The sequence below is a fragment of the Sciurus vulgaris genome (genome assembly GCF_902686455.1).
Source record: "Sciurus vulgaris genome assembly, chromosome: 5".
In the NCBI taxonomy this organism is placed as follows: Eukaryota; Metazoa; Chordata; class Mammalia; order Rodentia; family Sciuridae; genus Sciurus; species Sciurus vulgaris.
Window position 1 is genome coordinate 38,956,931 of NC_136465.1, and position 23,832 is coordinate 38,980,762.

At 38.5% G+C, this 23,832-nt stretch overlaps 1 protein-coding gene across 2 annotated transcripts in view; it reads left to right on the top strand.

The window, feature by feature from the left end:
• The window catches only part of FAM149A (family with sequence similarity 149 member A), a 56,233-nt gene that overhangs the window by 30,564 nt on the left and 1,837 nt on the right, over positions 1-23,832 (top strand). The window contains exons 1-13 of one of the 2 annotated variants that reach the window (XM_079142341.1): positions 1,242-1,604; positions 5,414-5,524; positions 5,721-5,862; positions 8,340-8,482; positions 9,750-9,875; positions 10,781-10,951; positions 12,060-12,250; positions 13,039-13,193; positions 15,265-15,368; positions 15,864-16,073; positions 20,271-20,391; positions 21,576-21,704; positions 21,803-21,881. In XM_079142341.1, the coding sequence (XP_078998467.1) occupies positions 8,397-8,482; positions 9,750-9,875; positions 10,781-10,951; positions 12,060-12,250; positions 13,039-13,193; positions 15,265-15,368; positions 15,864-16,073; positions 20,271-20,391; positions 21,576-21,704; positions 21,803-21,881 (1,372 nt within the window). In that variant the 5' untranslated portion in view covers positions 1,242-1,604; positions 5,414-5,524; positions 5,721-5,862; positions 8,340-8,396. Of the gene's footprint in view, positions 1-1,241; positions 1,605-5,413; positions 5,525-5,720; positions 5,863-8,339; positions 8,483-9,749; positions 9,876-10,780; positions 10,952-12,059; positions 12,251-13,038; positions 13,194-15,264; positions 15,369-15,863; positions 16,074-20,270; positions 20,392-21,575; positions 21,705-21,802; positions 21,882-23,832 lie in introns of those variants that run through there. The other variant, XM_079142340.1, reaches the window with a different exon arrangement.

Genomic DNA, 23,832 nt, shown 5'->3' on the forward strand with positions numbered 1-23,832 from the left:
GAATGAAAATTCGGTGAATCCTATCTTGCCAAAAAGATATGTGATATTAACATCTGAGCAGTTTTTTTTTTAGACAAAAGAAGGAAAATCGTGACATCTAGTGGCTTTAGGGCAATAGTGCAGTAAACATTTCAAACCCAAAGTTAATTCAGCTTGTAGTTGCATCTTGCTTTACATAAACTATTCCTAGAAATATTTCATCATAAAAAAAAATTCTGTGCCTATTTAATATCACATAACTTACTGGAATTTCCTGGAATCATTTAAAAATAATGTCCTTATAAATTTCAGCATTAAGATTATTATTTTTTAAGTTTCTCTATACCTGTTGAAACATAGATGACCTTGGATCTCAGAGAACAGATAGAACAGGTTAGGACACTTTATTCAACGTAATTATTAAAAAGTATATTGTAGAACTAGGCATGTTAATACTTAGACTTGAATACTTGGCCTTGAAAATACATTTTGCCCCAGTTAATTCACTCTATTTTCTACAGCTTATGAAAATGAGTTAAAGGAATTTTATTATCTCAGGCTAGAGCCTAGTAACTGGTCCTGATATAGTTGTGTCACTCCAAAATTGAAACAAGTACATATTAATAAACCATGCCGCAAGAATGCTCCCTGTTTTGTGGAAAATAGACACAAAGCATCTATTTGCAGATGGAGAGGCAGGACTTAAAACGATCTAAATCTTTGGTGAGGACAATAAGGCCTAGAGTTCTTCTAACAAATTATACATTTACCATATCTGGGGCTGCCTTCTTTTAATCCTTACTCGCCCGCCCACCCCATCTATACATCCTCTGGTGGGGAAAGGGAATTGGTGAACTCTTTCTAGAGTTCTCTTTCTCTCGTGAGTTAAAATTCTATTTCGAAGAAGAAAGGCAGGAAACACCCATCTGGACAGATCCTTGGACTGAGAAAGACCCCGGGGAAGGGGTGGGAAGGCCAGAACGCTGCGTGCTGGAGGTCCGGAGAGCGCGAAGCGGCTCCCCGAAGGTCAAAGCGTTGGTCAGTGGGTAGTGAAATCCGGCCTGCGTCGGGGAGAAGGGGCCATCGCGAGCCTTTCCGGAGGTCCCTGGGAGAGGCGCACGCGGACAGAGGGCAGGAGACGGCGAATCTGGACGGGAAGTGCGGACCAGGATTAGGAGGGAGAGAAGTGGACCCTAGTCCAGCTTGGCCCGGCCCGACCCGGCAAGAGCGCAGCTGCAGAGGGAGGAGACGGGAGGGCGTGCGCGGAGAGCTCAGGAGGCGTCTCCCGGCCGTCCCGGAATCTGGCCTTTGCTGGTCCCAAGGATCTGGAGAGGGCAGGAGTGCTTGGCGCCCGCCCCGCAGCAGCCGCGCCCATGGGCTGCGCAGATCAGGTCCCGAGCGCCCCTAACCGCGCTGCTGAAGGCCCCCGATAGTGACCCGGCTACGTGTGCAGGGCTGGGCCGGCGGGGAGCCGAGGCCCCGCGGGTGCGGGGGCGGGGGCGCGCCGCCGCCGGCTGCCTGTACAGCGCGCGAGGAGCGTGCCAAGGCCCAGGGGCGCGCAGGCCTCGGGGCGCGGGGCCCGGCCCGGGGGACGAGAGCCAAGACCTTGGACTGATTGTAATTGGGTAAGTGTTCATCTGCGAGAGGAGATGGAATGAATGCCTCTTCGTGTCCTGATTTTGTACGAAGTGCGTGATTTTTTTTTTTTTTTTCTTTTGACTTGTCTGCAAAACCGGAGTCTATCTGGTCTGTATTTTCCAGCATCCATTCATGAAATCGTGACGCTCTGACATCATCGGGCCTTCGCAAGTGAACTTGATCGCTTGCTCAGAGAAGCATTTCTAGCGTCTGAGGTGACTTCTCCATTAGGTCCCCAGAGCCCTGATTGCTTCTTTGACTTGTCTTAGGATGCGTGAGTTTTTGTGTCGGAGGAGCAGCTTCGTGATGATAACCCTTGAGGGGCCTGCCTGAGATTGCCACATATAGGCCAGAAAAACAACCTGCATTTTAACCAGCAGCAGAACTTATTTCAGATACTCCTGTCAAAAGCACGACTTTCCGAAAACTGAGATCACTGCTTAACATTTGAATTTCTACAGGACAATGTGGCATAAGTTTGTGGGCTATCAAGAAGCAAACTAAAAGTAAAAATAGATGATTAATCATTTACCTGACAGCTGGAATGCAGTGATTTTTGGAGATTGGTTCTCAGCCTTCACTTTGATGTAACAACAAATTAATGCAATACAGTGACTGCACTTAAGTCCACCCTGAGGGAACCTACGTCCTGCACACAAATTAAATGCACTGACAAGCAGGAGTTTATTATCTCTAAAATTTAAGAGATAAAGGGACAAGCATAATTGTCACTTTTTTATGTACAATGTAAGATAACTTTATTAGATATTCCACATTTAAGTTTTAAAACACTTATCAGCTAGAATGCATCCTGTAAGTTTGTATACTTTCTAAGACTATATAGAATATACAGATGATAGTTTGCAGGGGATTAAAAAGTGTTCAACTTTATGCATGGACTAGCAGTTCAATGCTTGGTTGGAGCACAGAGAAACCTAATGGCCAAAATATAATACAAAAAAGGGAAGACATATTATGAGTTCTGTTTTGAATTCACATGTTAGTAATTTGTGGTTCCAGGAGAGACATGCCCGTCAGTATCCTGCATCTTTATCCTAGCTACTTTCCTATCTTCTCATGACCTTTGGCAGTCATTAAGCTGTGGGTTCAAATAAATTTCTCTTCACCAGTTTCTTCCACATTTTGTGGTCAAATTTGTATGTTATTGCCCTAAACTCTGAAGTTCAAGAATTTGGATAGAAAGACCCGAAGAGTGGAAGAGAGGAAAAGATTGCAGAAATGGAGTGGAATTAGTGTTTTAATAGAAACCCCTGTGCTCAATGCAGAGCTTCCCATTTCCCTGCCCTGCTTCCTCCACACCTCACGCCCTCCACTACTTTCAAGTGAGCAGGACTTCTGGTTTTAGAAAGGACTTGGTGTCACCTGAAGAGAGAAATTAGCTTCTCCATTTTGAAATCAATTTTTTCTTCTTAGTTTGAAAAGACCCTCTTTCCTCCACCAAAAAGAATGAATTTTCTAGAGGAAGAAGTTATTCTTCATTAAAAACAAAACAAATTGCATGCTTCCAGCAAGTAAATTTTTGCTTCCAGGTTGCACAAAAGGCAGATGAACTATGAGAAAGAATAGTGGTGGAGCCAAAGCTCATATAATTCTGTTATTCTCTATTATGAAAGTCATTTGAGAAGTGGAGATAAGCTCTTCTGAGAAGAGCTGTGATTTTTTATCTTCTCTCGAAAACTTTAAAATTCTCCAGAAATGTCCTGAATTTGGAGAACGTTTTAATGTCTGGTCACAACATGATCTTTTGTGGTAAGCATGAACCTTCAGAGTATAATTACAGGTAAAAGGTGTTCTGTGTTTGAGGGATTCATTTAATCTTTGCTTATTGATTCTTTCAATAAACATAGAAAGCATTTCTTGTGTGACAAGCATTATTTAAGATGCTACAGATAAAAAGATGAATAATGTGTCAAGTTCACAATTTTTTAAAATGTCAAAAGAGATCTATTTAATACAAAATGCTAAGGAAGGCACAAAGAAACAAACAAACAAAAAAACTGTCATAGGTACATGCATAGAATAGCAAAGAATAAGGTATAACTAGAGTTCAGTGCTATCCATAGCTTCCTGCATCCACAGGAAGTCTTGGCCCTTTATCCTAGAATGAGGGAAGGATGTCTGTATTATCACTGTTTTACGGATGTGGATACTGTCCAGGAGAAGGCAAGTGTCTTCCTCAGTGTCAGTGGAGAACAAATTCTAATCCACTGCTATAAAGATATCATGAAAGGACAATGTTTTAGTTAATTCAGCACACTGAATTTTAAAATTACTTCTCAGTAACACATTCGCTCATGTATGAATATATACTTTTTAAGGTTCAAAACACATCTCTGATGTCTTTTGTTTTTAGTTAATATTTAGTCAGCTATTTTGTAGGTATTTTTTATGTTTAACAAAAAAGTTATTGAGTCACAATGTAAATGATAAGTAACTGATGGTTTTAAAACAACTGAACAGAGCTAAAGCAAAAGTAGTTTATTAAAGCATGAAAACTTGTCTTATATTCTTTTCCCTGGTACCCTTATTTTAGCATCTTTATCTTCTCATTGTACTTACAATATATAATCAGTAAGGAGAGAGGAAAAAAACCCATATAATTCTGTTATTCTCTAATGTATAAAACCTATCTATAAAAGGCAGGGGTTCTTACTAATTTCTATTTATAGTTTTAATGTTTTTACAGTTCCTTTTTGTTTTGAGTATGATAGATATATAAGTAAGGGTAATATTTATTTCAAGTATAGTAAAATTAAAATGTTGAAAATTCAGTATCATTTTACTTATTTATTTAATTTTGTTTTTTGTGGTGCTGGGGATCAAACCTAGGACCTTGTGTATTCTAGACCCTGGAATTACCCCCAACCCCAAAATTAGGTACCATTTTAATTGAAAGCAAAAATAAACTTATAAAATATGTGCACAATGAAGTGGTGTTTTTGTTGGAAATATTGAAAGTGGAAGTTCTTCCCCTAATTTATTATCATATCTTAAGTTAATGTATGTTTTATTCATATGGGAGGGCATGATTTCTACTCTAAGAATAAAAGTAGTTGACTATTAAACATCAGGAAAATATTTTGACTAGAGGGAAGTGAATGTTTTAAGAGGTTCATTGAAAGAGCATTTTAATGATTAGCCCAAACTGTGCTACAGTTAGGTTTAACAGCTTATTTAAAATTTAGATTTTCTTTTGTTACAGTTCTCCATTAAATTTAATATTTTCAGACTCTCTAAAACTCAGAATATACACTAAAAAAACAATGCTAAAGTAAAGTAGGTTTTTGTGGCTTCTTTTCATTCAAAAGAATCTGATCTATTTCAGAATTAATATGGGATTTGATTTTTATTGGTGTACCCAGTTGGGTTTTGCAAGAGTAAGGAGACCTGAAAGTCAAGGGGCAACCTGAAAGTCAACCCTTGTTTCACCACTTGCAAGTCTTACACCTTGGAGTAAAGACATGTCTGAAATACTGACAACTGTTTTGGGTCACTTTTCTCTGGTTAAGTGTCCAAAAGTTTTTATTATTCCACGTCACATAAAGATGCATACAGATTATTGGCCACCGATTCTAAGAAACATTAACAAGGCAAGGTCCAAGGCCTTAGTTTCTTAAGGATGAATGTTGTATGTACACACACATGTGTTTAGGGGACACAGAAGGAGGAGAAGAACAATCTTATAGAAAAGGAATTTTGTAAGTTTTAATGAATATTATTTAATGAACGCATTATTACATTAGGGTGACTTCTCATGTTTCCTTTTGTTTTTCAGAAGAGGACTGTCAGAAACTTCTAGAAAGCATAGTTTTGCTGTGAAAAGCAAAGATCCTTTACCTCCACATTTTACAAGAAATGTGCAGAAAGCCATTGATAAATATACCTGGTAAGAAATCACCTGTTAAATACTGCTGATTACAAAATCAAAAAATTCCTACAACAAATCAGTGATTGGCCATCTTGAGTCTTTTAAATTAAAATGTAGTTTTATTTTTAACCTAATGGAAATGATACATGGCAAAAATATTTTTAAAGTAGTGCACTCTGTTTAAGTGTTTTTCTGTTGCTTATGTTCGTTCCAGCAGTGAATCCCCTTCATCATTTTCGTCCAGTGGAGGCTGCACACCCACAAGAGCCCACGAGTCATGGTCAGGGTCTTCAACACGGAGTTCTACCACTGGCCTGTCTACAGAGAGGAGCTCAGTGTATTCCTGGAGAGATGATGTATGTCTCAGAATATTTTTGATAATACTGTGATTATAAGTTATGTGAAGAATTGCTTTCTTAGGTTCAAAAAAATCTCTACCATTTATGGTTATATCCATCCACATACATATATATGTATGTATAAAAGTATTTACATGTTACCATATTACATGCAAAAATTTTGAAGTACCAAAATATAGAAAAAAATCACTCATAATCTTATAGCCCAGAGTCTGAGCTGTTGATAATTTTGTTTTTCTCACCCTCCCATGCTCTCCCCATTATGTTCCATATAACTCCTTGTACAGTATCTATGGCTGGAAATTCAGAATAAAATTCAGACAATTAGGAACTCAACTAAAAGAACAATTTTGGAAAAGTAAAAACCGTGAAGCATCTCCATGATTAAAGGATCTCTCCCCAGTACTCTGAACCAGATGTTTTACTTTCATCTTCTAACCCTAAGGGGAAACATTAATTTTAACTCTACTTGGTTCTTTGTGAGAGTGGGCCTCTCAGCTGGGTGAGCTTTAGCTACAACTCTAACTTTGCTAAGAACTTTGCAGGCTCCACAGTCTCCTGCCTCCTTATCCCTGCAGTGTCTCTGCGCATCCTGGGACACAGCTCTGTAAAACCCACATGATTAGGCAAAGCCTTTCTATGGCACCCTGGGTATCTGTTTCTACCTCCTTGTTTGGTGTGTTTTTCTTTACTTTCTTTAAGAGCATTTTTTCACTCCTCACAGTGCATCTGAGTACCTATTATATAGTTAGTTAGCAGCAAGTCTCAGAGAGGTGGATGATCACAGGACCTAGGAGGGATCTGGAAGGGAGTCAGCTCATCACTAAGAGGACTTTTTCAGACGTGATTCCCTCACTTATGACCCCCTCTTACCCGTCTGCACGCCCATGCACTGCAAACTCACTCAAGTTCTTTTTCCTTGTGGTCATATCCCTGAAAAGACTGAAAATCCTTGCTTTATCATGTCCACATTCTGGGATTCTTTCAGTACAGATTTTCATGAAATCATCCAGCAAGAATCTTATGACTTCTATTTATTTATAGAATTTAAATAACTCTAGCAAGGTGTGGAGGCAAAGGCCTGTGATCCCCACAGTTCCAGAAGCTGAGGCAGGAGGATCATGAGTTCAAGGCCAGCCTCAGCAGCTTAGAGAGGTACTAAGTAACTCAGTGAGACCCTGTCTTTAAATTTAAATATATATGAATATATATGTTATATGAGCTGGGGATGTGACTCAGTGGTTAAGAACCCCTGGGTTCAATCTCTGTTACAAAAAAAAAAAAGTACTTCAGGGTGGGGAGATAGCTCAGTTGGTAGAGTGCTTGCCTTGCAAGCACAAGGCCCTGGGTTTGATCCCCAGTTCCGCCAAAAAAAAAAAAAAAAAAGACTTCAGAACTTACAATTTCTTTCATTTTAATATAAAAATTTTAGTTACTTTTTGATAGAAAATATTTACAAAAGCAAAAAAAAAAAAATGCAAAAGAAAGAGAAACAAAAGCAAGCCTTCTCCCATACCCTAGCTACCCAGTCCCCTCCTAGGACACAAATGATTATTAGTTTTTCTCTTATTTGCACTTTAAAAGAAATAATAAGAAATGATTCATTTCCACTGTAATCTGGGAATCTAGTTTGTTGTCAGTCTGAGAGAAGAATGACAAACAATGTATGACAAGGCTGGGTGTCTTGTCCTGGAGGCTGCCTGTGCAGGGCTGTTTCTCCCAATCGTAGTCATGTTTATGTTAGGAGTGTAACGTTCTGCTCATTGACTGATAGGACTGCTAGTTTCCAACAGAGACCATCTACAATTGCTAAGGGGCTTTCTCAAGTACAGTTCACTGCAGCTGCAGCTCAAGAAACTGCTAAGGCCAGACAGGAAAAAGTAATATGTTGATTTCACCCTAATAACCACATCTCTTAGGACAACTAAGGATCTTTTTGTTTTTCTACTTCATTGATGAAAAGAAGGTTAATGGCCCTTTCTTCAAAAGTAATTTCTTTTTTCCAAGGTATCATTAGAAGAAAAAAATAGCCTGTATTTTGCAACAGTGCTTAAGCCTATTAGGCTAAACTATGTGAGGGACCTAGGTCTGTGTACATATGTGTGTGTGTGTGTGTGTGTGTGTGTGTGTGTATACAAGCATGCATGTGCATATATGATGGTGTGTGTGGGTCTGTGTCTCCATCTGATGTCTTTATCAATATGTGTACTTACACCTCTGTCTATGTCTATGTAAAATCTCAAGGCTCAAAACACATGAGAGAAGTTATCTCTTTAATAGTTCAGGAATCTGAGACTCAGTATGAGATGTAATTGATTAGAAAAATCAAAATCAACTGCAAAGCCTACATTCTTGTTACCTAATTATACTCCCTCCTATATATTAGATTTGAAAAATGTTTAAGTATCATTGATTGTGAAGGCTATGTTTCTATGGCTCTTAGGATTCTAACGAAATGGGCTTTTCTGTTTCAGGAGTTTGACAAAGCCAATGCACAGAAAGTGCAGCAGTTGTTTTGGGAGGTCGATGAAATGCTATTTGAAGGGAAAGTAAGCCCTCAGACCCAGAATCTAGTGGCTGAGTGTGGTGAGTGGGCAAGAAGATCCCTCCATCTGAGGTAGGTATATCCTCCATAGAAATTCTCTGGAATGGGTTTTTGAACTAACCACTCCTGATCTGGGTCTATACAATCAATACATTAGAACTGAAAGCACTTGCTCAATCAAAATACCTAGCAAGAGCACAGTCTTTTACTGACAAAATACCTATTCAGAGCACAGACTTTTACTGACAGGTGCATCTTTTGTTATTGTGTCTGAGGAGATACTGAGACCCAACAGTATTCAAGTGCCTCTTAATTTGTGAGAAGCAAATCTAACTCATTCAGAGAAAGGCATCATATCTGCAACAAGTGCGAGATTGTTAGCTATGATCTTTGTCCTTCACATTCACCATATATGAGCAGATAGCTGTCATCACTGAGAACAACCAGAGGGCTCCCATAGGCAGAGTAATTATTTGCAGAATGACTGGATAGGTGAACCTTTCTATCTCATCATTGCCCCGGATGTAAACAGGGGCATTTTTATTTTTAATACCAAAGATGGAGAATATAGATTGGGTCTGAAGGGAAACTTTGCTTCCTGTCTTTCAGCCCACCTACTTAGGGGAAAGTCCATCTCAGTTATCCCAAGTTCCTCCACATTATATCTGGGAAGAATGAATTAGAATATATACATGAATTTTCTGGTTAACTTGACTAGGGAACTTTAGGAAAAAACCCAAGTAATGTTTTTAATCTTTCTTTTCAATCCTTTCTGAATCCCTGTCTTAAAACATATAATGTGTCCATTAGATGTCAATTATTTGTGTGTGCTTTTCTGGGGATGGCTCACTTACCAAAGATTCAGGAGCTCAAACTTGATCCTCTCACTGCTCTTTTACATTGTTAAGATAAAAATGAGGGAGGGAAAGCTGAAAAAGGAAAGATTTCTGGGTGTATAAGCTTAGTGCATATATGTGTATGGTTTTATTTATTAGGTAAATGTTAGTTAACACATAGAGGGAGTTTCACTGTACCCTGCCTTGCCTTACATGTCCAAATCTGATATGCATTATCTCTAAGCCACTCATCAGTCCTTCGAGGCAAATGAGATTGGTGGCCTAGAGAGCTAGCACACTGACTCGGAATCTTAACCTATGACCAGAACAGACCTTCTCGCCTTCCCAAAGCTCAGGCTTCTTCTGTGACACCATGATGCTTCTTATGTGTCAATCCATACTATATCACGTCACATCCATGCCTTCAGAAACATTAATGCATCCTACCTTTATAATCACAAAGCACATTTATCATTGTCTGGTCAATTTTCTTTCCTTTGCAGAGTATTAGGAAGACAGCTCATCCTGCCAACTGACAAAGGGTTCCAACACTTCCAGGGCAATGTGCCTAGTTCTGCTGGCCACAAACTCTTACCTGAAGCCCCAGAATGCGGCAGCAACATCAGGCAGTATGTTGATATGCGTTACTTCTGAAAAGTGTTTGTTACTGTATTTCACTTATCCTTTTTTATGTTTAACTCATCCATGAGCCTTGGCTCCATGAAATATTCAAATTTAGATTTCAGTGAAGGACAGGTGCAGAGAATATTTTCACAAGATGCTTCTAATCTAAATTTATTATGTGTACATGTAAAATACACACATGCACACCGAAGTTACCTTCAACTTTTATTCCAAAGGCACTTGTGAAAGTCAGACAAAATGCAAAATCAAAAACTGCCTCATTGTGATGGATTCAGAGCCCTAAGCATAAGAAGTAAAGCCTTATCCTGTTTTCTTTGGCTTACAAAAAGTTTCTTTTTTTTTTTTTTTTTCTTTTTTTTCGGGGGGGGTGGGTACTGGAGATTGAACCTAGGGCCTTATGCATTCTAGGATGGGGCTCTACCATTGAGCTAACCTCCCTGCCTCGACTCCCCTGCCCTTTTCATTCTTATTTTGAGACAAAATGTCTGAAATTTGCTGCATCTAGCCTTAAGCTTGCTCTCCTCCAGCCTCAGCCTCCAGAATAGCTAGGATTACAGCTGTGTACCACCTTTCCTGATTTACAGATTTCAATAAATATCTTTGTGCCATTTACACCTATTTGGAACTGAATTGTGGCATCCTTGCATTACAGCAAAGAGGATACAGACTTACAAAATGATTTAACCTTTTAAGAAACCCTTACATTTTTTTTAACGATGCTTGTGTTAAAATGCTTTCAATGACCAGTTTTTGCAAAAGTAATATTTAATTATTTTTAAATTTGAGCTTCTGTACTTTATGGCTACTTTAAAGATTCATCATGATTGTGCAAGCATTACATTCTTGTTGTTATTAAAAACCCCACGTAGGATCTGTTCTTTTCCCATAGGTTGTGCATCTCTGGTTCTCAAATAGTCCCAGCAACACTCTCAGCTTCTGCCCTGCCAGTCCCTGAAAGCTCAGGGACTGCTCACCTAACAGCGTGTCCATCCCTGGAAGAAGAGGTTTACGATGTGGATGGAAAGATGGAAGAATATTTTGCTTTTGACCAAAAAGAGGAGTAAATAGAATTTTGTTTGACATTGACCTCATAATATAATAGTTTGGCATTTATTTTTATTACATGCTCATTTTGTCTTATTAGAAAGATTTCTGTTCTTATCAGAAAGATTTCTATTCTTTTGAGAATAATGTTCTCCCCAAAGAGTTTCGATTCCTAGAGGGAAGTATATGTCTAGAGCAGTGCTTCCCTGCCTTCTTAACAGCATGGCACAGGGAGCAAACAAGAGCCGTGTGCAGCATGCTAGTGAAAATGGACAAGGCTACCAGGACCCTCATGTCCAGGGCCTCTAGGTTTCTTACAAAGGGCAAAGGAGAAGTTCTAGTCTCTGCACTAAATGCATATTTTGTTTTTTTTTAAGCTACAAGTGTTGTAGGATAGCAGTCGCCTCATATTGAAAACTGATAGATTCAAAAGGAACCAGTTGCTAAAATAAATCTTAACAAATTTAAGAAGATTGAAATATCAAGTATCAATAATAGGAGGAAATCTAGAAAATTCACCAAGATGTAGAAACTAAACAGTAGACTTTTGAACAAATGATGGGTCCAAAGAAGAAATCAAGGGGAAAAAAGAAAATATCTTGAGACAAATGAAAATGGAAATAAACCACCCCAAAATTTAATGTGATAACAAAACAGTTCTAAGAGGAAAGTGTATGGCAATAGATGCCTACATTTAAAAATAAAGAAAGATCTCAAGTAAGCACATTAACTTTATACCAGAGGGAGAGAATGAAGAAAGAGTAAAGGAAGGAAATAACAGAAATCAGTGTAGAAATAAATGAAACCAAACTAGAAAAAAGCAACAGAACAGACCCATGAAATGAAGAGTTATTTTTTTATTGTTTCTTTTGGTTTTTATCCCCTAACTTTATTGAAGTATAATTGACAAAAATTGTATATTTAAAAAAGAAAACTGTGCTGTTTAAAAAGAATGTTACATTTACTTTTATATGTGTAAATATGTATATGCAGGCATGTCAGATGATAGATAGGATTACTTTAGGATGGATAAAGAGAGAGAGGTTGAGAGAGAGAGAGAGTATGAGTTCCTTTAACTTTAACCGTGGATACTTTCAGTGATTACACTGGGTTTTCATTCTTAGTGGTGATGAATATCTTGAACAAAAACCAGCTCACTGTGGGAGGAAGTGGCGTAAGAATGGACTTCCTCCTGTTTCCCCTCATGACTGTATCAGAGATGCTGTGGCGGCAGAGGTGTTTGATCGTGTCTGGACATATGTGGTAGAAATATTAGAAGAACTGATCAGAAAAACCTGGGCAACTACACTCAAAGGTACTTATATGCAGAATTTGGCCTCCTGAAAAGACAGTGACCCCTGTTCCTGGATTTGTCCCCCCCGCCCCAGCTTGGCCACTCCTGGGACAGGACTGGGGTGAGAAGAGAGGTGGCTTTCTGCCTTTCCTCACAGGTGATCTTTAATCACTTCCAAAGGACATTGTTGTTTTTAGAGTTATAAAAACAATACTTTGTACTCTGGGGGAAAAAAAAACTCAAAAAATGCACAGAAAGAATCACATTATTTTTTATTGGGGTTAAAAAAAAACTCAACTACTCTGTAATAAAGGGATTTTTGTTTTTAATTATTGATAATATTTATAAAGTAAAATGTGAACATAGCTAAGGTAATAATCACTTCATTTACCTTCACTTCAACTTATAAAATGCTCTCTAAAGCACCTAAGATGGAGCAGAAAGAAATCATAGAAATACTGACAGTGGACGTTAATGACTAGTTTTATGTACTTGATACCGTAAGGCAATAACCATATTAGTTCTAATACTATTCTTTTTCCAGCCAAAAAGATTAGCCAGGCTGTTATAAAACTCTGAGAATCTTTTTAACTCCACTGTGTTATCTCTGCTTTACCACAAACCTCTGGAATGACAGTATCTTAACCAATTGGCCCATGGGGTCTCTGCTCTCTTCTGTATTGCTCTTTAATCAATGGCCATAACTTAGACTTGTGGTAACTCAAGAACAGATATTCTCTTTGCAGAGAATTTTATTTGTGTCAGGTAATCCGATGTTACTCATGATACTGATTTTTCTGTTGACACAGGAGGACAAAAACAGAAACAAAAGTTGAAAGTAGCTGAAAATAGACTCCCACAGGTCCTCTTCTCCCGGCTTAGCACCGAAGTGGCCAGCGTCCCCCCATCCAGGGGTTCTGAAACTCGCAGCTTGCCCCTGGCTTCTCATCCGAATCCACCCCAAGTAGGTGCATTTACATTCAATCTCTCTTTCATTTCTTCAGTTTTCACCTTAGTTTGTCAAGAACACCATTCTATTGAATTCAATTATCAAGATATTTGAGTGCAAACAAGATTAAAATGCAATGTGGTTATTTCATGATGTTTAATAGCATCACCACATTCTTTGTTGGACACTGCTTTGAGATGTGAAACTATTTTCAATATTTTGGGAGAGGGAAAGAAAGCTTTCCCCTAAGTTTCTAGCCAGTTTGAAAGTTGTAAATGGCCTCTTTGCCTTCCACCAAAGTGACAAAAGATTTAATGAGTACAGATTGGGTTCATTAAACAGTGCTTATATTAGGCGTACCATGCTAGTTGTTTGGAGAAGATATGTAAATGGATAAAACTGAGTCCCTACCTAGAGAAACAGATGAATTACATTCTGTGAGGAATATGCAGAAAAGTCATTGAAAGAGAATCGAGGAGAGACTGATTCATCCTGATTAGAGGATGGGGTTGATGCTTGACATCAGAGGGGAAAGCTGAGCAGAAACCTCAAAAAATGAGTAGGACTTTTGCGTGTAAGATTTTTGAGTGGGCCACTTCAGGTCAGGCAAAGGCATGGGTGCATAAAGATAGATGGGTTTAAGCCAGAGAAAAAAAATATGGGGGCTTTGGAATCAGAGGTCTGGACTGAGTATTATTTTGGACATGTTAACTTTCTGAACTTTAATGTACTTACCTGTGTAATGAGGAGAATACTATGTTATCTAAAATACTGTTGTGAGGACCAAATTCTAGAAAGATGTGAGAACTTTGAATGAACAATATGTAATCATATGTAACCACACAACACCCTGTCCTTGCATTTCATCTTCATTCAAAGCTGTAGTAGCAGGTGAGGCCGGAAAGGATAGGCCTGTTCATAGGAGATCTTGGATATGTTACGGAGTTTGGACTTCATGTTTCACATAACCCTTCTTATGTGGGAGACCAGAGAAAAAGGATCAGACAGGATTCCTGGTCTTGAGCTATGTGCCATTTATACTTCAGTTGGAAGCCATACTGAGTGTATGCTTGCACACACACACACACACACACACACACACACACACACAAACGAAGAGGCAATATCATTGGTAGTAGTGCAAGTGTGAGTGTGAGCTTTGCTTATAGAAACCAAGTTCAGATCCTGATGACATCATTTATTAGCATTAGGATCTCAAATCAGTCATTTTCTCTCAAAACCTCAGCTTCAGTATCTATGCTACCTGTGAATTAAAGGAGATATGACATTTGTTACAGTGTGTAGCATCAAGTAGGCACTCCATAACTGTTAGCTTTTATTATGATCAGATGCTAATTACCTATATCTTATAACTGATATGCTTTAGATCATAAGTGCTGTAGGGTTTAGAGGGAAAATATACCTTTCACAAATTAGAGTAAGACATAATCTTACTATCCTAAGTGATAGTAAGATTTGTTAAACTGAAAAAAAAAAAAAAAAAAAAAAAAAAAGAGGTACAGTTAACATAGGAACAAATAAGCAGAATGCCCGTGTAAGATTGAAAGGACTTGGCCTGGAACAGGGCTTGTGATTTGGGCAGCAGTGAGTTAAACAATATCTAAGCCTCGCAGGCTTAAATTTTGCTTTCTGGAGTAAGGGCTTTACAATAAGCTTCTTTGCTTTTCACTGTTTGAAAGAAATTTTTGTTGGAGTTTCTGTCTGGTTATTTTATTTTTTGGTTTTTTTTAAAACTGCTCTGATAAGTTCAATATAGTATTTTCCACTTTGTTTAATATGCAGTATAAAATATGGTCCCTTGATTAATTTTTTTCAAATTAGCCAGTTTGTGCCATTTGTTTTCTGAAGATTTCTGACAGGCATCAATAATTGGAGGGCTGGGGTTATAGCTCAGTGGTAGAGCGCTTGCCTAGCATGCGTGAGGCACTGGGTTCAAGTCTCAAAACCACATATAAATGAATGAAATAAAAGTACATCGACAACTGAAAATAGAATTAAAGAAATAATTGAGATATTGTTTTACCCTTTTTAAATTTACTTTAAAAAAAAAAACACCTTTTCTCAGATTCATCGCTTCTCCAACAATTTCTACAGTGATTTGAATGGTGTGATGACGATTCAAGCCAAACCACTCCAGCAGAGGCCCACGTATTTTGCAGATAGAACACAGTACGTATCAGGAAGAATTGCCCAACCACTTCCCTATGGTGGAAATGCTTGATCAGGAAGACTGCAGGCACATGGGACAGTGAAAATCCCATTTAATCGTATGCTCTAGATGTGCCTGAGCACATACCAGGGGGAGTACAGCCAGAGTAACAGCAGGTTCTTCTGACATCAACCACAAAACAGTTACTATTGCATATTAAGTCAGGAAAGAAGAGAAAAGCGCAGTGCACCTATGAATTCCTAAGCTTGTGGTCTTTGCTACCATTTTATTACAATGAAAAATTACATTTCTTTTTCTTTTTTTCACCTGTGAATGATTGTTCATTGGTGTAGAAATGGAAACAATAGTCTGTCCATTCATTCAACAAATACCCCACAGAGTATGTTCTGCGTACCAGGCACTGTTGTGCACAGCATGAGGAACGTAGCAAGAGTTGTGTTCAGTCTTTGCACAGCACTACCATCCCAGCAGCTAACTGGACTTTCCTCCCCCAGGAATGAACAAGAGGACAAATCATCTGGTGTGGGTGCCAGTGGTCTGTCCTCTGCAAAGCTCCGCCTAGCCAGAATCTTAGATCCTCGTGGATTACAGACTCCGGCCAGGAAAACACCAGCGCACCCGAGACTGCCTTCCCTTACTTCAGATTCACAGAGACTAAAAACCCCTAATGTGTATAGTGATGAAATTCTTAGGGGAACAAAACTGTAAGTCTTATTTCTTTCATAGTAAACTAAAGGTTACGTAGGATAGAGACATTATCAATTGGGTTTGATGGATTATTCTCTATCATATTTTATTGACATGCTTTTCTTATGAGTTCATTTATTCGAGTATTCAACACTAATTTTGTTCTAATAGTGGTATGTAACTGTATTCTAGAATGACAGGTCAGCGTACCCGTAGCACAGGCAGCTAGGTGAAATGAAACACTGATAGTGGGGTGATCTTGGATGATGTTCACAGGTCTCATCTGTAAAACTAAAAATTAATGCTTTTAAATTACATAATTAGTAAGTTTTAATGGGGTGGTTTAAATAAGGTAATGTATATTCATGTCCTGCATAATACTTCAGTGAACTCCAGAACAATTATATGATGGTGGTCCCATAAGATTGCCTAGTGACATCACGGCTGTGTTTGTGTAGGTACACTCTAATGTTTGAAATTGCCTGAGAACACATTTCTCAGAATGTGTCTGCAACATTAAGCCACACATGGATGTATATAAAATGCTTTAAAAGGGATACATGGTGTGGTGGTATGTGCCTGTAGTCCCAGCTATTCAGGAGGTTGAAGCAGGAGGATTGTATCAGCCTGGGCAACACAGCCAGACCCCATTTCAAAGTCAATTAATTAATTAATTGAATAAAAAAGATATTCACCTGTTTTTATTTGTTTTTAAACAAATGTTTCACCCTACATAGGAGTTTCAAAAACGGTTTTGACCTTAGGAATTAACATCAAAATCATTTCCTAATTGTAAAGTTGTTTGTCTCTTGCTTTATGTGAGGATTCCCAAGGAGCTTTCCATCTGACTTACTCAAGGCCAACCGATAGTTATGTGAATAACAGCAGCTAGTATTTATTGATTACTGCCTTAGTCGTCAGCACTAGACTGATGGATTTCATCTATTTCACTTTATTGTCTTAGTTATTCCTCATTGCAAACCTTTCCAGTTGGTATTCATACTATCCCAAATCTAAGATGAAGAAACAGACTGAAAGATGTTGAATAACTTGCTTTGGATCATCACTGCACCAGGAAGGCAGAGCTGAGGACAGTCACAGTGCTCTTGGTTTTGGAGTCCACCCCCTGGGCCCTGGGCCGTAGGCTTTCCACTGCAAAGGAATGAGCTTTAGAGGGGCTGAGCCAAAGTCTCCTGCAGGAGCTGGAGGGGTGAGCAGCTGCCAACTATTAGTCACTGGACTCACAAAGATGATTCAGAGTACCATTTACAGCTTTATGATAGACCACATTTCTTTTTTTTTTTTAATTGTAAACAAATAGGGTACAACTTGTTTCTCTGGTTGTACATGAAGTAGAGGCATACCATTTGCGTAATCATACATTTACCTAGGGTAATGGTGTTTGATTCATTCTGTTATTTTTTCCCTCCCCTCCACCCCTCTTTTCCCTCTCTACAGTTCCTCCTTCCTCCATTCTTGCCTCCCTCCCACCCCCCATTATGTGTCATAATCCGCTTATCAGTGAGATCATTCACCCTTTGGTTTTTTGAGATTGATTTATCTCACTTAGCACGATGTTCTCCAATTTCATCCATTTGCCTGCAAATGCCATAATTTTATTATTCTTTATAGCTGAGTAATATTCCATTGTATATATATACCACAGTTTCTTTATCCATTCATCAATTGAAGGGCATCTAGGTTGGTTCCACAATCTGGCTATTGTGAATTGAGCTGCTATGAACTTTGATGTGGCTGCATCTCTGTAGTATGCTGATTTTAAGTCCTTTGGGTATAGGCCAAGGAGTGGGATAGCTGGGTCAAATGGTGGTTCCATTCCAAGTTTTCTGAGGAATCTCCACACTGCTTTCCAGAGTGGCTGCACTAATTTGCAGCCCCACCAGCAATGTATGAGTGTACCTTTTTTCCCACATCCTCGCCAACACCTATTGTTGCTTGTATTCTTGATAATCGCCATTCTAATTGGGATGAGGTGGAATCTTAGGGTAGTTTTGATTTGCATTTCTCTTATTCCACATTTCTTTTACAACTATTATATATCAGCCTTCAGGACAGATTCCTGGTGGTATTTGGATCTGTTCTGTTCCTGCTTTCACGTCATCTCTGCTTCCTTCCTTGTCAGTGTGGCCACCTCCCACACTTCCTTCAGCCATGCCCATGTCAATAGCATGGACCATTCTCTCCTCTTCTTCCAGTCCACCAGGGCTCCACTATCAAACTTTCTTCAAAAACCACTCCTAATTCCAACTGAAATAAATCTAGACACCTCCAATTGTACACTCCTTCCATGTTTTGGACCCTCTTTCCATAGACCAGCACTTTTTTATAGCCCCCCGCCCCCCATTATTTACCATGCTAAACAGACCTTTTAGACTTTTTTCCCTAATTGCTCCCAATTCTGGGAATTCAAATACAACAGATAGACTATCTGGATGTATAGCAATGCTTGCTTTATGCAAAAGAGTAAAATTATTTGCCTTCTTTTGGCTCTGCCTGTTTCCTGTTAGTTCTCTTCCCTTCTTGATTCTAGGCAGACTTACCTTCCTTCCTCTGCCTCACAAACACACCAGCCATGCATTCTTTTATTTCCATGATATGCTTATGGTCTATCCTCTACAATTTTTTTTTTTTTTTTTTTTTTGGGTGGTCCTGGGATTAAAACCTAGGGCTGTGTTTTGCCACTCAGGCACTCTACCACTGAGCTATAACCCCTGCCCTTGACTTTCACTTTTATGAAATAACATTTTTTTCTCTAAATATCAAAGTACCAAACACCCTGAAACATGATAACCCTGTCAAAAAATATGAATAGAAATCAAAAATCACTGAAATACAGAAATGACAGCTGTTGGTAAACTTTCTATCAACTTTGTCTAGAATTATATTTTTTTCTTTCCTTTCCATTGTCTTTTTCCTCACACTGTCTTACTATTATGTAATGTAGCACTTTTTTACATTCATTTTACACTTAACATTATATCACTCATATTTCTCTTGGCAAATATCTTTAAAAGCATGATTTGAATGACTACTCATCATGTGGGTATCTTGTAATTTATTAAGTATTTTCTTATCTGTGAAATTTCATTTTTTTCTATATTTTCATTTTGATAATGTGCAGTGGACATCATTTTATATCAGTCTCAAAAAGGATATCCTTAAATAGTTTCCTAGTGATACAGTGCTGGAAGAAAAATGAACAGGTCAGAGGCTAATTTTTAGGTTCCTGAAATATTTTGCCAAAATACTTCCTGAAATGGTTGTACAAATTTATAGTCTCACTGGCAATATAGGTCTCCTTCCCTGTAGTCTCTAAAATTGAGGTCTTCCATATACTTTTTAAAAACTTGATAGTTTTATATGTTAAAAAGTATCCTATTATAATTTTAATAACTTTATTATTAACGAATAAGCAAATTTGAATCTGTTTCTAGAATGTCTTATCTATTCTCGTGCAAAAACCAATTTAATTTTTGAATTTGTTATCTGATAGGGACAGTCTCCTGTTATTCCTTTTCTTTTACTAAAATTTATTCACCCCTTCAAACAAATAATCTTCACAACCAAAGTGTCAAATTCAAAACAGAACATAACACATTGGGCATGATAGCATTCAATCTATTAAGAATGTAGGAAAACTGAAATCTTCACGATATTTAGTTTTCCCACCAGAGAATGTCTTTTGCCTCTAACTTTGTATCACCTTTTCATGACTCCACATAAAATTTTGTAGTCTTCCTCATCTAGGCCCTCTGCATTGACAATTAATTGTGTCCCTTGTTGGTTATGCTTTTTCTTAAATATCTATAGGGCTTGCATTCAGAATCACACACCAGAGCTCTTCATTCTACACTGTTTCATTGCTCTCTGGTTACTTTGTTTTTAGTAAGCTGGTCACAGGGAGGAGCTAGATCTTCAACTTCTTCTATGTTCTGTACCCCAGTGTGGCTGAGCACTTGGGAAATCCAGATACAGCCATTGCTAAACAGGACAACGTGACTGGAGCTGCTGACAATATGACTGGAGCTGCTGGTCCCTGCCTCACCTCTGTCTTCCTGAAGCATGGCTTGTTTCCCTTGAACAATGCCTTTGGAAGACAGATTGTGATTGGCAGCTCAGATTGGCACTTCCTGCTAGGGCCTGAACCCTCTCTCTGCACCTGGGTGTTCAGTTGCATGTTGTTGTGTTCACAGGCAAACTGGCATAGAGCACATGTCTTCCCTGCCAGTTCAAACCTCCTGGAGCAGGTTGCCCCCAATAGGCTCAGAGGCTGGGGAGCAGATCACAGCTGTTTCCGGATCCCGCTCTATTTCCGTAAGACAGATTTCATTATAAGTGCAACCATTTTAGATAATGTGTTGGAAAGCAAGTAAACCAAAACAATCCTGGTACTTCCAGAAGAAGTCAGAACATAAGAGAATGCTCTGCTTGGCAACATTCAAAATGTCTTTACAGTTCACTTCCAGAACATAAATGGCTTATGAGACTTTAAAGGGGGATGATATAAAAATTTGTCTTGAGCTAAAACAGAAATTCCAGGTGTCAAGGAAATATCTGCTGTCAGGTGACTATAGTGAAGAAAAGAGCATAGAGGTTAGGTCCAGAGACAGGCAGAGCTGTGTCTCCATCCTGCATGCAAACCCACTGATTTGGTACAAGTTTGCTTTAATCTCCCTGAACCTTAGTGTTTTCATCTATAATAGCAATTTCCTGTTTCAAGGAATTGTTGGAAGGATTAGATGAACTCATGCATTTTAAACGTATGATATAATGACTGGCATCAATTAAGAGCTCACTAAATTATTACCCGTCATTTTTATCAGCTCTCATTTTTGCAGCTAACCTTTGCCATACTTATTGCAATGCAGAGGCAATGTCTTCACTGAAGCTCAGTTCAGCCATGCTCCTGGGAGTACGGAAAACCAGGTTTCCCCCAGATTTACAATGATCCACTTGTTTCACTCTGAAACAAGTAATTTGTGTCTTTTGTATAAAACATGGAAGGACACCTGTCACAGGAGCATGGGGCAGAAGGAGAGAAAAAAACTAAGCTAGGGTGTTCTCTTGCTTCTTTCTGCCACCTTGAGCAGAGCAATAGAACCTATTCCCAGAAGACAAGAGTGGCAAAGTTTTAATGTGTAACCTCAGAATGAAATAATAAAAGAAGGCAAATGCTTCACAAATACAGAATTACATTTCTAGTATAATATAATGTTAAAAATGTTGCAGGGTTAAGGTTTTTGCTACCTATTTACCTGTTATGGTACTAACTTTTTTTTTTGGGGGGGGGGGCTTGATACTGTAATTTTGTAATTAAAAAATTTAGATATTTAGTAGTCTTTGTATTTGGCAAATTCAAATAAGTGTTTTCAAGTAAGTAGCTCAATGAGTAAATAAGTGACTGATTGTGCATGTATAGATTTTCTTTTGTCTTTCTAAGGAATTTAAACTTTTCATTTGCATTTATATTAAACAAGGACATATTATTCTTTATTCAGTACAGGGGAAGGTATCCCCAAAACCGCGTGTTAAGTGCAATGCCTGATGGCATAGAAAGATCCCCTCTCCGAGAAAGAACCATTACCCTGGATCAGCTTTCAAGGCCCAACACGACCCATACATTCCGGGTAGGTTTGCCGTTAACCATAACTTTAATTAAAACAACAAAAAAAAAATCTTTTTTGAAAAATAAAGCTCATCCCTCATTTTATTTTCCTCTCAACAGTCAGATACACCTCGAAAAGGCTTATTGACACCGATGGAATTTTCTGGTCACACATGGACAGGTCAAAGTATTTTGACAGGTCAGCATTTTCTACATATAAAGACAATAATGTAATTTGTAAACTTCTATAAGTTTCAGAAAATGAAATTGAAAGTTATCTACCTTGATAGGCCTATTTTGATCACATAGAAGAAAATAGCAAGTGTCTGTGATCTGTGACTCTAACTCAAAACTCCATCAAGAGAAAACCTGCACATAACTGCACCAGCCCCACTGCTGCTGGGCGGAAAACTGGGGTCTCATGCTCACAAAAGAAGGAAAGTCCTGTCTTCAGAGAGGTTACTCTCTCTCTCTCTCTCTGTGCTATCAAGTTTTTATGCTTTTCTTCTAAATGAAACCCTTATCCTAGATTCTCTTTGAAAATCTAATGGTAACAGTACTTGAGAAAATGAACACAGGTTTGCAAATTATTTTCTACCATAAAGCGTTACAGATATTTTCTGAGCCTAGTATGTTTTTGATGAATAAAATTATAGTTTGAATGCAGGCCAGTGATAGTTTGATTTTCAAACTCATACCAACATTTCCTTTTTCCCACAAAGGAAGCACAGATCATTCCAGCTGTGTTGTTCTGAAATCTGATGCTGGGTTTCCACCCTGGCTCTATCCAGACAAGCTGCGCAGTCCTAAGAAAGTCCCACCCTCTCTGAGCCTTAGTTTCTTATTTTATAACAGATTATATGGATAAAATAGTTATTGGAAAAAAATCCATGAAAAGATGCCAGGCATATACGGCTTGCTCAGAAATTATAAGCCATTTATATTATAAATAATCTGAAGTGTCAAGGATAATGTAATATCTTAAGTGAAATTTGTAATATCATTCTAAACATAAGATAGGTAAATTTTAAGCAATATATAACAGATTTATCACTGTTAATATGAGCCTTTTATAGTTTTATAGCAGAGTGATGTTAGGGGTTCTTTAGCCTTTAAAGTTTTACACTTATGCTAATAGCTGTAGGCTGCTGTGGCTTTTGTTGCTTTCTAAGTTCCCTAGAAGTATTACCCATCATTCTTAGTGACATTAAAGCTCCTGTAAATGGCAGCTGTTCTACATTATAAGGTATTGCTTTTAACATAATTGTAGATGGTTGAGGGAAAGTAGGTATTGAATTTGTTTGTTAATCAGTGACAAATGGCAAATGGGGCTGGGGAGATAGCTCAGTTGATAGAGTGCTTGCCTTGCAAGCACAAGGCCCTGGGTTCGATTCCCCAGCACCACCAAAAAAAAAGAAAAAAAAAAAAAAAATCAGTGACAAATGTACCTGTGCCAAGTTCTGATCTAAAGGCAGGGATTCACGATATCAAGGATGGGGATGGGGCTCAGTGGCAGAGAGTTGCCCAGCATGTTTTAGGCCTTGGGCTTGATCTCCAGCATCATACACACACATATACAAAGCAAACAAAAATATATTAAGAATGCTTTGATGTGTGCTTCAAGGAACTTTCAGTCTAGTGGGGAAGATGGAAAGGGCTGTGAGAGGTGATCAGGACAACCGAGCTCAATCTTCAGGCAGTAGCATGAGCAAAGGGTCTTCCCAGAGGAAATGAACATCACATGAAAGCTGTCAGCTGAGATTCTGTGGATGACCGGTAGTGGTGGTATAGAAAGAAGGAACCGAGGGAATTTTGAGGAACTCAGATCTGGAGTGTTGCCTGCAGCCCAAGTGAACATGTCTAATAGGTTGTTTGGATGCACAAAAAAATGAAAGGAGGTGAGAGAGCTGGGCTCTGAATCTATTTCAAATCTGCACTCCTAATCTTTCACCAAATACCAAGTCAATGTCTTCTCTTATCAATAACTTTAAGATAACATTGATGGTCAGAGATCTGTTTTATTTCTGTAGGAGCAACCAGGGGGGTACATAAGGGTTTCTAAGGGTTTATAACATGGCCTCCTTGTTCACTTTGCTTCCAACTCAAGAAGCACCAGGAGCTATTAACTTATCTTTCCATTTATACTCTGG